Source organism: Zonotrichia albicollis, chromosome 2, assembly GCF_047830755.1.
Source record: "Zonotrichia albicollis isolate bZonAlb1 chromosome 2, bZonAlb1.hap1, whole genome shotgun sequence".
Taxonomy (NCBI): Eukaryota; Metazoa; Chordata; class Aves; order Passeriformes; family Passerellidae; genus Zonotrichia; species Zonotrichia albicollis.
Window position 1 is genome coordinate 97,999,822 of NC_133820.1, and position 13,697 is coordinate 98,013,518.

A 13,697-nucleotide genomic window follows, 5' to 3' on the forward strand; every position below is an offset into this window, starting at 1 on the left:
CTCCTCCAATCTGTGTAAACAAGTTGGAGGGCCATCTAGAGGAAAAATGAAGCCTGAACAGCGTTTCAGCTCCTGGAGGCCTAGGATGAACCAGAGACCTACAAAACAGAGGTTGCAGTGGCTGGCAGGCCAGTGGCAAAAAACCCAGCAAGTCACTTTTTGGAATATCCCCTGCAAGGAGCCCTTGGATGAATGAAGGTCAGTTTATGGGAATATTGCACAGTGATAAAATGTCCTCCTCATCCCATTTCACAGAAAAAGGATGTTTGTTCATTCCAGCTTCCCCTTTAAATTAACCCAAGTGTAAGCAAACAAAGAAAGAAACAAACAAAAAACCTACAGTAAATTGAAATTAGGAGGGATTTTAAAATTTGTCTTGTTTTTTTTTTCTCTTATCATTTTGTACTTTTCCCTTATCAACAATGGAGCAGACTTTGCAAAAAAAAGACCAAACAAAACCAAAACAGACCAATTTTTCCTTTTCCCCATGCACTAACTAAAACCTTGTTGTGTCTATATTCCAAGAGCTGAGAAACCCAGGAAATCCCTGCTAAGTTTGAAGTAGCATCAGAAGAGTAGACAGCAGGATTAGAAGAGGGTTTGTGGCTTCACACAGTGCCAGTATCAGGTCATGGGCTGAACTAGCACTCACATAGTGCCTCAGGGGCTGAAAAGGGCTCCCAATTAACCGGACACTTCAAAGAGCAATAGCAAACATACTGCAAATGGGAGAAGGAAGGATGAAAACACAGCAGCACACACAATCAGTGAGGTTCAGATAAAATGGCTTTCACTTCTTGGTCTTCATGGAATTTGCCATGGCAGCATCTGAGTTGTGGGACTAGGTACTTTCCCAAAAAATGCCCCCGTACTTGATATGACCTGATATCAAGTACTAGATGTTTATACTCTATGCCCATTTTCTGTGACAAGAAACATGCTGACAGGTATAAAGGGCTTGCTTTTGTACTCCATATAATCCCACCTTGGGATATCACAGGATCAAGACCAAGGGTCCCCCCATAAAATGCATCTGTGCTACAGGTTAGACACAGCCTGGAGTGATCTGTGGAATCCCATATCCAAAGGGTCTGCTCTTAAATCCCAAACTAAAACCATGCAGTAAAGACACATGTCACACCTAGCAGCAAAAAATTTATTTTTTTTATTATGCATTTTTAAAATCTCTGCATTGATTCACTACATTTGTTCACTTGTGATTTTAGACTAAATCTTTCAATCTAAATGATCTTCTCTTCTGTATTTCTTGTCTATCCATCATGACCCATAACTGTATCTTCCTCCAGAAAGCGCAGAGCGTAAACCACAGAGCAAGAGATTGGCATTTTCCAGTCCTTGCTGGTAAGACCTACCCTACCACGAGGGAATAGGAAAATCCACAGAGGCGAACGTGCGTTACAGCACACCGCTGCCAGGGCGTGTGCGGAGGTGGCAGTGCCGAATGTTTTCCATCGGAAATTTCATTTTTCTGGTTCCCACCTGTGGGGCTGTCCCAGGCACCACGGCAGCCACCAGCAGCGCCGTGGTACCAGACAGACGTGAAGAGCCGGGAGATGTTGTGCTGTAGCTTCCAGCTCAGCACGGGGATGGGTATCAACGTGGCACAAGGATTCTGGCAGAAAGTGGAGTTTCGCCCTGAGTCAGCCGGTAAAAACCCCCACCAGCTGCTGCTGGGGCACCGTGGATAAAGGCCCGCTCGCAGCGCCGACGCTTCAGCGGGAATTTTCTCTTTCCCCGCTCGAACCTCTTTCCCCGTCCCACACGCAACTCAGAGTCAAAAGCCGCCGCTGAAGTGCGCTGCCGGCTGTGCTCGGCGGCCCGGGCCGGCGCTCCTCGGGGCAGGCTGAGCGCGGAAGGGCCGCTCCCGTTTCCCGCTGCCCCGGCCCGGCCCGCCGGGCACCGCGGCCCCCGCATCCCCCGCGCCCGGCACGGGAGAGGCCCGCGGGAGGAGGGCTCGGCCCCCGCCTGCCCACGTCCCCTCCCCGGCCAGCAGGAGGAGGAGAAAGCGAGAGAGGTCCCGACCGAGCGGCTAGGAGCGGGTTCGAGAGAGCCCTCCTCCCCCCGCCCGCCCCCGGAGGGGAAGAGGAAAGGAGAGCCGTGGCGGGCGGCGGACGATGATAACTTAGGGCCGTGCCTGCCGTGGGAGCTGCCCGCCCTGCCCGGGTAGGACACCGGGGCGGCAGCGATGTCCCAGGGCACGGCAGGAGGAGAGGGAGCCCCCCAGGTGCTGCCGGAGGGGAAGGAGAGGCAGAGGAAGAGGAGGCGGAGGAAGAAGAAGGAGAGTAAGACGCGGCTGGTGCGCTCCAGCCTGCTGTTACCTGAGGCCGAGCCGGAGAAGTCCAAGGGGACGGTCCTGGCCTGCAACCGGCTCAAGACCACCAAGTACACGGCATTGTCCTTCCTGCCCAAGAACCTCTTCGAGCAGTTCCACCGCCTGGCCAACGTCTACTTTGTGTTCATCGCCCTCCTCAACTTCGTGCCGGCCGTCAATGCCTTCCAGCCGGAGCTGGCCTTGGCCCCCGTGCTCTTCATCTTGGCGGTCACCGCCATCAAGGACCTGTGGGAGGATTACAGCCGCTACCGCTCCGACAAGGAGATCAACCACATGGAGTGCCTGGTGTACAGCAGGTGAGGCAGAGAGGGTGCGGGCAGGGCACGGTGGCACACAGCGCCGGGGTCCCGCCTGGCGCCAGCTCTCAGAGGGCACTGGGCAGCTCCATTGTGGAGGCCTTTCGTTTCCACTTTAAGTGCAAAGAAGCTCCCAGTTCTCGTGGACCTGGTGTCTCCCAACTCTTAACTCAGAACTGCGGGAGTTCATGCAGTCCTGTACCTACAGGTGGACGTGAATCCGCTCTGACTGGTGGGGTCTGGCAGTAAATCACTTTATGCAAATGCTTCCCAGTGTATGCAGTAAATTACACTCGTGTATAGTTTCAGGCATTAATTTCATTATAATAACATGAGAACTCACGCAGTCTGCTATTAAATCTTCAATGAGTGAAGGAAGGATAGAGGCCAGAGGCTTCTGAATTTTCATTTAGGTGTGTGAGATTTCATGACATTAAATTAGCGAACCCAGACTTTGCCTTTCTAAAGAATGAGCTAGTTTTTCCATTGAACATTTACTTCTAAGCAAATATTTTTTATATATCATCTCAAGTGTCATCATTCCCTGTGACTGCTATTTCCCAGTGCATCTGATGGAGCATTAGGTCATTTATGTCTCTCAGAATTAGTTTTTCTAATGATCTGGGCAATACATTTAGAGCACTGCCTTACGGTTTGTAAATCAGACTGAAATGACGTTTGCATCAACATTTATGTGCTTAGAAGCCAGCTTTACAAAACTTTTGTTTTGCTTTCATCCAAGTGCCAGTCATCTCCTAGTAGTCTAAGGCTCAGGTTTCCTGGGGAATGAGAGAAGAATATATTTTCTGAGAAAGCAGATTCAGTTTCATTTCTGATGCTTCTAAGTCTAAAAGAAATTAAACACGTGCCAAGAAACTTACACTCGGATTCCACAGACTGCCTGGGAGGGTCTTCTGGGCTGACGTAAGCATGAGACAGAGAGCAACTCTCCTATTGCAAGAAAGGCATGAGAAAAAAAATACACTGAAAAAGAACTCAGAAAAGGCTGCTTTTCCGACATCAGCAGACTCAGCTTGTTATTTCACAAACTGGTATCATGTAAGAAATTTCATGCAGGGATATTCCTCCACCAGTAGATATGCCTGCATGAAAACATAAGTAAAATGGCCTTATTTCTGTAAACTAAACCAAAAACAACCCAGTCAAGTCACACATGTAGTTGCTGCCAACCTGTGCCTTTGCCTAGTGCCTTGCTTGTCTGTAGCACTGAACACTTCTGGTGTTGAGAAAGATTGATTGCAGAAGGTCTTGTAAGGGGCTATTTATGCAGAAGGTAAAACAGTGATAATAAGGATGGTTAATCTAACCTTTTCCAAACAAAATCAGCTTAGAAATGAGCTCTTGTGTTTCCTAGGCTGAAAAGCACTAAGTGCCCAGTGCGGAAGATGTTTAAAATATTAACAAACACCAATACTGGGATATTAGTTCTGGAATGTTTTTTTCCCCCAGCAATTTTCCAATCCCTCTCTGCTGCCAAAAAGCAGACGTGACTATGAGAAGAGGTGTACCTTTGATGTTAACATCACTTGAGGTCTTTTGCGAGTCCCAGCTAAGGGCACTACCCTTTGTCATGCTTGTGCTTTTACAGAGTAAGCCAGAATTGTTCCTTTTACTGCAGAGTTCAGATTGCTGCTGAGTGACACTTACACAGATTAATTTGGGAGTGGTTTTCCTTTGCATTGGCATCAAAGGCCCATGTCGGCCAAATCCCTGTGGGGCAGCAAACTTGGAAGTGTGAGACCTCTTCAGACACAGCTTTCTGGCTGGATGCAGAGCTGAATGGTGTGTGCTTACAGCCTTGCAACAGAAGCGTGGTCCCCAGCAGCAGCTCACCCATTTTCACCTTCCAGCAGTCCCTAGGGAAGGCTTCCCTCCCACAACTAAAAAATACAGTCAAAACATGCGGTTAAAGTAATTTGCTCACATGTTTTTAATCTGCCCACTTTTTATTCTTTTGTAACTTTTTATAAACTTCACCAAGTCACCTTTTTAAACACCCTCCAGCTCCAGTGAGCGAGATGAGCCTAGAAACTTGCTACTTCTGCAGATAAGAGCTAAGATTCTTGCAAACTCGTGTGACGGGGTACCAAGATTAAGAGATTTGTATCAAGGTCATTGAAGTTGCTGGGCGTGAGTTCAGAAAAGCTGTTTTCTTAGAGAGGTGTCATGCCAGGAGAAACACAAGGGATTGATCCTGATATTTACTTTGTTTCCTTAGTCTCTTTGTTTCTGGAAGAATGTTGAAGCGTGTCACGTAAGGAAGTAATAAATGACAGCTTTCTTATCAGATGGATTTAATGCTGATCCCTTATCAGTTTTACTACCAGACTGTCTCTCCCTCCCCCTACTTGCCACTTCCTTAGAGGCAGACTTTGATGCAAATGCTGTCCTCGACAGAAATGCTGCTGTAGGTTAATGAACACTGCTGCAGTCCTGTGTTGCCCTAGCACTGTCAGGGAGCAGTAACTCTTGTTGGTCAGCTATTCATAGCTTGGAAAGAGGCCTTCTGCAAGATGGGATGTGTCTGAATTCTAGGACTCTGCTGTGATGGACTCCCTTTCCTGCCAGCCTTCCATACAGCTGCTAGAGCCCCCTCAAATACCGACTGCAACATTCAAACACACTGCAGCAAAATAACATTGAATTATAAGTCAGCAAGTGGAGACAGGGACTTCAGCAGTAGAGAAAAGCCCTCTGTTTCATGTTCCATGTTGTTTAGTCATCAAGTAAAGATTCAGGTTGGATACTGTGTGTTCTGCCATGTATCCTTTTTATGTATAATCCATACATGCTTTCCTGGCTGCTGAAGTACCTGTCCTGTGTTAGATACAGGCAGCTTTTAGTGATGCAAAAGCTACAGGACAGACAGAATGCAGGGATAGGCAGAGCCTAGGGCAGCTCATCAGGAGGAGGTTCTACATGGCTCCAGCAGTGTCCACTGCCTGGTGCTCTGGCACAGCCTGCACAAGCAGACCATGTCAAGAACTGGTCTGCTGGAAAATACTGTTCCCTGCTCTGCTGACTGCTTGACAGCTGGCCTTCTTCCCCCTGCCTGCCCTGTGGACTCAGATGACCCGTACTCATACAGCCACTGCAGAATCAATGACTCCGTGGCTCAGAGTTGGCAACACTTATGAGACAGCAAAACAGCAAAACATGATGCAACCTAAAGTAAGAAATTGATGAGCAGTGCAGCTTGTTTTGATAGAAAGAAGACGTTTTCAGTTAGGAATCCTGGATGTTGTGGAGAGTGGAAAATAGCTCAGAAGATTGTTGCTTTCTAGAGTCAGATGGAAAGGGAAAAGACCTGATTCTTTGAATAAATTGAAAGAAGCTATTGAGTTTGAATTGGCAGCTTATGTCGAGGAGTGAAACACACAGGAGAATTGCAGACTTGTGTTGCTCTGTGATGGACTTTGCAGGTCTGTCTATAAGAGCAGGCAGAGTTTTGAGGAAGGTTTCTTAGCCAGGAGGAGCTAATAAGGCCTCTTTCCAGAGGCCTTTAGGGCGCCTCTCTCATATGGCGATACAGAGGAAATGAGGCACTTACTTTAGGAGGATGGCTTCACAGGTCACTTAGAATTTCAATTCTATACAGGTGCTTAAGCTAGGAATGCTGGATGACAGCCAGAACTCTTAGTTGATTTAAATAGAGGGAAGTTACAAAGGCATTAAGGCCTAGCCTGCAGAAAATTGTTTTTGCAAACCTGTGATTACCTTAGTCTCCTCTCTTTGTTCCTCTTCCTCATTTCTATCACCCATGGATTGAGGTTGAAGACTGGAGATGACAAATTTGCAATCCTAACAGTGAAATGTGTGTTACTATCTTGGACTTGGGAGGATGGAAGGGTGATGTTTTCTTTGCAGTGTCCTCCAGTGCTCACCAGCTCTCATTGGAGTTGTGCATGGCATATGTGAATGTCTACTGTTAAATTTGCTAGAACTGAATTTGTCACTGGGGCAGAAGCTTTGATTTCAGTGTGCTGTTACAAAATATGGTATATGTTTACATGACATGTAAATGGAAGATGAATAGTGATAACTACAATCACAACAAATAATGGCACTTGTCCATCGTGGAATTACATTTTATTGCTGTCTCAGGGCTGTGCTGGTGAAATAATCCCTGCTAACATTTTTCTATGAGCCATATGTTCAAAACCAAAGGGTTTTGCTTTTTAAATCTATTCTTTAACTCTTGCTGTGTCCATCAGAGTACTGCTAAAGAGTGTAATTCCTCTACATACTGATCAGAGAGTGATAACTGTTTGTTGTATCAACCTGTAACTTAGAAAATCCATGAAAAATTGCAGTTTATGACGGGATACTTGTCACCCCTGAGGTGTGGAAAAAGTTTAATGGGGCATTCAGACAGCTATCAAAGCAGGCTGTTTTACATTAAATGTTAATTTTTTTCTGCAAAACCAAAGGGGCAGAGAGCAGAGAGTTTGATGTGGGCAACATTTCCTATAATTTCAAAAAATCAGTCCCTTCTTCCCTTTGCCAACCCAGCTGTGAAAGCAATTCCAGCCTTCGAGGAAAAGGATACAGTAGTATTACCAAATCCTCACGAATGCACAGTAGATCCCACTCGTGGCCTCAAAAATAGCCAGATGATGACTTGCTTGCAAGCACTTCACTCTTAGGTACCTTATTTTGTTAGCAACACCAGTCAAATTAGGTTGTATCTCCTACTACTACTGTAGTCAAGAGCAGGTTCTTATCCCAAAATGTGCTGGCAGATAAGACATTTCTCAGTAGAGGAAGCAACTTTGTCCCCTGTCGAAAACACAAATGTCACTAGATGTGATTCAAAAGGAAACTACCTGGGATTACTCAGTTTCCTTTGTGAGTGAACTTGGTGTACAAAGAGCTGAAAGCCGGAAGTAGTGGCCTGAATCTGAACACTGACTTGAGTGTTCCTTCCTTGAGTTTCAGAAAGATGCATCTCTGTTCATCTTACTGTGTCTTTGTGCTTCACTTCAGTTTGAGCCAGGATGGCAGTGAATAACCTCAGTTAGTGATGTAGTAGAGGCTCCTCTGTTAGACTGATAGGGAGCAGTTTTATTCTGCAGTAGAGTTTATCCAAGTAGCAAGGGATGTCTGTGCTAATCTTCAGAGATGTAGCCAGCTGGAATGCACAAGAGAACCCATCTCTCTGTCCAACTGTATGTATGCAGTTTATTTGCTGTTCAGTGTAGGGTAAATTTTCTAAGTGCCTGAGCTTCCTTATTGGAAAAGAAAAATGCTTGACTCTTGTTGCTAAGCTCTTTCATTTGTATTGGATGTCATGAAAGCTGTTGTAGGCTGTTTCACATGCCTCTGGCTGACTGCCAAAGAAGATGGTGTTAATCTCCCCTGAAAGACCTGGTGATGTCCCCAAATAAATTTTTGTTGTTACATGCTGCCCCTCTGGAGAGACACCATAATCTCTTGTGCTAAGCAGACCACAGCTCAGAATTATAGGTGGCCATCTTGTGTGCAGATCTCCTTGCTGTTGTGTGTCTTTATTAACTTGAGATCATAATTATTGTTAGAGGTGGCCAAAGAATAGCAGCTCTATTTGATTCTGTCAGAGTGCATTTCCAAAGAGAATACACAAGAGAAAAGAATTACATGTGCTGTTAAACTCTGCCTGGTATTGTGATTCCACCTTCCAAGTGTCATGTAGTCAGCAGAACTGAAAGCCAGAACTGAAACCCTTGACAGCCATGCAAAAATTAATATTTATGGAACTGCTTGCTAGCTGGCGTGGCATAACTTGGTCAGGACATTCCTCTCACAAGCAGATCAGTCCTCCAGAAGTAATAATTAGAGAAAGAAAGGTCCCAGTCACTGGGCAGGACTTTTACAGGTACCTGCTCCAGGCTTACACAACCCTCATGGATGGGTAGGTAGCTTACCTTGACACAGCACCAGGAGAAGTCCAAGTGCCACATCTCCCTGCTGTGTAATCCAGCATGCTTCCAATTTGTGGGGTACTTACTCTGTGCAAGAGCAGTCTCAGGGATATCTCTCCTGTTTCCCTGCAGCACCAGGCCTTTTGGGAATGTGGTGCTTTTGCATATGGACACAGTAAGGTCAGTGCAACTGAGAAGCCAAATGCACAGCTTCAGGATTGCATCCTGTTTGCAGGATTTATGCTGTGCAGGCTTGGTTTTAGCAATTGCATATGTTGAAAGCAATTAAGTACATGAAAAGCAGAACAATTTCTTTCACTTCACTTAGTTGTGGAGGTGAACCAGTTTCCATGGCTTACCTTCAGCCTTAGTATTCTTACTTTGGGAGTTGTCACTAATGTGGCTGTGGTAGCAGCCAGTCATGTTTGTACCCAGAAGAGATCCACAGCAGGAACTTGATTTGTACCCACCAGCACTGCCTCACTCTGTCTCACCAGAATGTGGAAGCAAGACAGATTCTCCGTGCAGTGAACCAGGGAGAGTGCATTTCAGTGAATGGCATAAAGTGAGGAGCCTGCTAAAAACCGGGATAGTTGTCTCTCATGGGTAAATTTGGTAGTTGTGGGCAGAAGCTTCCTCTGTTGCACATCAAACACAAAAGTTGACTCACTGCCAAAATTCAGCCACAATGAAAGCATACTTGTGAAAGATGCTAGCTTATAGCTTCTCCTAAGCAGGTGCTAGTGGTGGTGTGCAGGGGAGAAGAAATGCAAAGGAGGAGCATGAATAGCTCTAACATTGAGATCAACTGAGAAAATGTACATTTCCAAGTATATCTTTGATTCTGAAAAATCCAATAAAGCAAACCTCAGATTTAGTTGGAAATTACCTGTATGTTTCTAAGTTAATTGGTTTTATCTTTGCTGTCTGTACAGGAAGTGGGAGTGAGGGGGCTTCAAAGAGCTTACAGTGCCTGTCAGACGTGAGCTGAGAGGAACATCTTTCTCTTTTTTACTCTTTCAAGGATGCAGATACACAGCCTGTCCATAAGAGGCTAGCCACCCTGCTAATAGAGTGTTCTGTCCTGTGAGCTGCTGGGCATAATCTACCCCTTTGGAGCTGTCAAACTACCATCTAGTTCTTTGCTCCAACCGGAGCAGTTTTGGAACAGTTGCAGGTGAACATCTTTGCCGTGGTTAGCCCACATCCTGGGCTGGTTAAAGGACAGTCCTGAACTGGCAAGGCATGTGTTTTCAAGGGTAGGAAACATCTTCCATCTCCAGTGCTGTTTTGTCTGACCACAATTTCTCAAGAGTGACAAGTAGGCCACTCTTCAGTTCAGTCTTCAGTTCAGTGGCCAGCATTTGCATCATGCCCAGTCATTTTATAAACCCAGACTCTGCTGGAGATTTATTTTAATAGGCAGGGAGGTCACTTGTTTTGTTTTTATGTTCTGGTTGTCTGGAAATAGTGACCTACTTCAAGGTAGGTCTTTTTAACCTACCTCCTTGACTGATAACTGACTTCAGTTCTTACATGTTTGTGCTGTCACATCAACACTGAGTGTGTGAACACTATTGCAGAATATTTGGTATTTCTGTATTTTCCAAGAGGTTTTAGTTTTGACTTTTTGACTAAAAAGAGAAAGTCCTCTCTGAAGTAACTCTGAAGCTTTTGTAAGCAGAGGTCTTTTATCTTCGTGTATTATCTTATGCTTCCTGGGCTTTTTCTGGGTCTCACAGCCATATTCCTATATCCTCAGCTCCTGTCTGTTCACCTTCCCACCTTCCAGTAGCAACCTGAATATGCCTGTTTGGGCCATGTTAGCTGATTTTGTGTGTTCACTAGCAAGTCACTGGGAAGGTTGTTGTGAAATTTCTCAAAATATTGATGCCAACACAGGAAGGTCAGAGCAGCAATCACCTTAATACATCTGTGAGTATGTTCTCAATATCTAGACATGGAACAAGATGCCTCAGATAATTTGCCAGTGAACAAATTTTGAAATTTTAGCAGGCAGATTATCAGCCAAACCCTTAGATATGCAGAAAGTTCATTACCTATGTTAGAAAGATGTAACCTGTTTTGGGTGAAAGTAGGTTATAAGAAATAAAGTATAATCTTCCTAAGTTTGATCCCGCAGTTATAGTGCATTATTTTTGCATTGGCCTACACTTATATTTGGAGACGTGGATGATTCTTGTATTTTCTTTTCCTCCCTTTTTAGGTTTCCCATGTTCTCATTGTCAGCTTCTCCTTGCTCTACTTCTCTCTGCTGTATAACTGTAGAGCTGTGAAGCTAAAGCCTGATCTTACACCCTTTACCAGAATAAAGACATATATTGGTTTTATCTGCATGTGTGAGAGCATGTAGATCTTTCTTCCTTCACAGTCCTAGGTTCCAGTTTTATCAGAGAAGCATGGACTGGCATACCTATATCCCAACAGAGCCACTGATTTGCATTTTGACTCGTCTGCAAATGCCAGTAGTTGCATTCCCTGTAAACAGTAGTAAGCCAATGATTGTAGCTCCCTTGCAAGAAGCCCTCTTAAGTGCTAATGAGGTTCTCTCTTACCTGACAAGGGTCTTTCCTAAAGAAATTTGTAATATTCTTTCTGGAACATGAGGTGAGATTTATGTACGTGTCTTTTAGCTAAAAGGTAGATGTCCCGTCTGACCAAATCACCCACACTTGTGCCAAAATCCGTGGAGAGCACTGAATGGTTTCAGGGAGGAAGGGGAAATCTTTCCAGCTTATTTGAGACACTTACCTTAGGTAAGTTTGAATCAAGAGGTTCTTACCACACTCCAGTGGTGATACAGGTAAAGCTGAACTCGATGGTCACTCACACAGCTAAGTTTAGGTCAGATGAATCCCATTAGTAAACTCAGAGGGAATAGATTTTACTTCCTCTCAATTAACATTCCATATGATTTTTTGTCTGTAGAAGAGTAAGTAGCTTATCCTACTCAATATACTTAATGATTTATTTGAGAACTATTACTTGAGAGTCACAGGTATGGGTAAGTTCACCTGTCAGGTGAAGGGGCTAACCAAATGTCCACTGTTTCATCTCCTGCCACTGCCTTCAGCAATAGCAATTAACTTACTGTTCATACCCATAAAATGTATCACAGTGTTGAGAAACAATATAAGATTAGATGTTGTCAATGAATAATTTTCTTCTTTGAATGACTGATTATATTTGCATTTCTGCAATGTTTGGAGTTTTCCAGACTGTCCTCACAATGTAGGGAATCTTGGTATTTTGGGGATCTTACTTGTTCTTTAACTTCTAAAATGCAGAGAGGTGTTTTTGACATAATCATGGATGCTACAAGAATGAAAGTGGGGCTTCACTGTCAGGTGTCTCATAAATATCAGATAAGGTTTCTGGGTTTTGCCCAGTAGGTTCAGATGTTCAGACTTGCAGGTGATGTTGCTAGGTGATCAGGGGTTCAATCAGAGGGATCAATGGTGAAATTATTCTGCTAATTTTGAGTACTGCTGCCTTACCTGTGGTTACCAATTTCTAAGCTGGAATTTCAGTCTCCATCTATATAGGAGCACAGGCTCCTGCAGACATACCATGGAGCCATATAAGAGGTGCAGTGGCATAAGACATCATGCTGCTGTTTGCTATCTTCAGAGTCCTGAAGTCTGTTCATCTAATTGCAGCATTGGACACTCTGCTCTTCCTGATCCTTTTAGGCTTAAATATCCTGAATCCTATCAGGTTTTTCTTACATATATCCCTCATTTATTTTCAGTGTAGTTCCCTGCGTGTCTGCTTTTTTTTGGATCCTGGCTGTGTGGAAGCTCTTCTTGCTGTCAGATCCTGTGGGAGCTTCTTAAATTCAGGCTCAACAGAAAAGCCTGAAGCCAGCCATCAGTCTAGCAGTGCTGATGTTCAATCTGCTACATCCAGGTTCCAGGAGTCCAATTTAAAGTCTGTAATAGACTTTTAGGGACTGAACAATCCATGACATATCTTCAGTTTGAGGAATACCACAGTAGACTGATGTCTGCCAGCTCATGCCACAAAAGTGTGTGTGAGACCAGTAAGAGCAATCTGCACAGAATATTGCACTGCAGGACACCCAGACTAACAGTGTATCTCTGCATGTAGAGCTAACAGATATAGTGAAATGTAGTCTAGGCTGGAAACCCAACGACCTGTGGATTTTTTTTGTATTTGCAAAGTGTTTGGTTGTTAGTGTGGTTTTTATTTTGTTGGTTTTGTGTGTGTGTATTTGTTTTTTCTTCCAGTTAATAAAAAGTTGAAATTATCATTTAATACCCCAGTTTCAAAACTGTTGAAGAATCAGCCTGATCTTTACCAATTTCACTAAAGATAAAACTAATGAGAAAACTTACGTCCAAAATACTTATATCCTTTTAAACAGCAGTACTGAAGAAGAATCAAGAATGGTTAATAGTGTTTTTGAAGCACGTACAGTCTCTAACTTTTAAAGCCTTTGCTCTGTATTTAAGTGTAAGATTTCCCTAAAATTCCCTATAGTTGTTCTAAATTCAATCCTCCTTGGAATGCAGGGAGCAGAAAAGGGGGAGAGTTCCTGAGTTTATTTTCAATGGCATTTGGTTTGGCTCGGAGGATTTTTATAATGCTAATTTGGTCTTTCCATATTAATTCATGTTCTTCCTCTGCTGCTCCGAAATTGGAAACTTTCCATTTTACATCTGGCAGTCTTGTCCTTAGTTGTTTAACCTTTATGCTTTATCACTAGAAATAGCTGTTTTGTGCATGGAATTCAGCCTCTTAGTCATAATAACATTCCCTTCAGCTCTCCTATCTGGCAACTTCTAGAAAGATTTTCAAGTTTGAGTGGGTTTTTTTTTGTTTTGGTTTGGTTTTTTAACCACTATTTGCATTTGCAGAAAGCATGCCTGAATTGGCAGTGCTGCACCCTAGCAAAAAGTTTGAAGCAAGAAAACTGCAAGGCATACTCTTTACCACTGGTAGGAAGTGTAGAAAGACAGCCAAATGTAGACACAGAAGTGGTCAAGACCTGTGATCTATGGTCCCTGCTAGTTGAGCAGTATTCATATTAGATGCAAACCTGATTGATGAGCACTTGGGAGCACAGTTTTTATTTTTCCAGTT

At 44.1% G+C, this 13,697-nt stretch overlaps 1 protein-coding gene across 1 annotated transcript in view; it reads left to right on the forward strand.

Annotated features, from left to right (window-relative positions):
• The first annotated feature begins 1,817 nt into the window (after nucleotides 1-1,817).
• The window catches only part of ATP10A (ATPase phospholipid transporting 10A (putative)), a 109,029-nt gene continuing 97,149 nt past the window's right edge, over nucleotides 1,818-13,697 (forward strand). Inside the window, exon 1 of the mRNA XM_005486407.4 lies at nucleotides 1,818-2,649. Coding sequence (XP_005486464.2) covers nucleotides 2,207-2,649 — 443 coding nt within the window. The 5' untranslated portion in view covers nucleotides 1,818-2,206. The remainder of the gene's footprint in view (nucleotides 2,650-13,697) is intronic.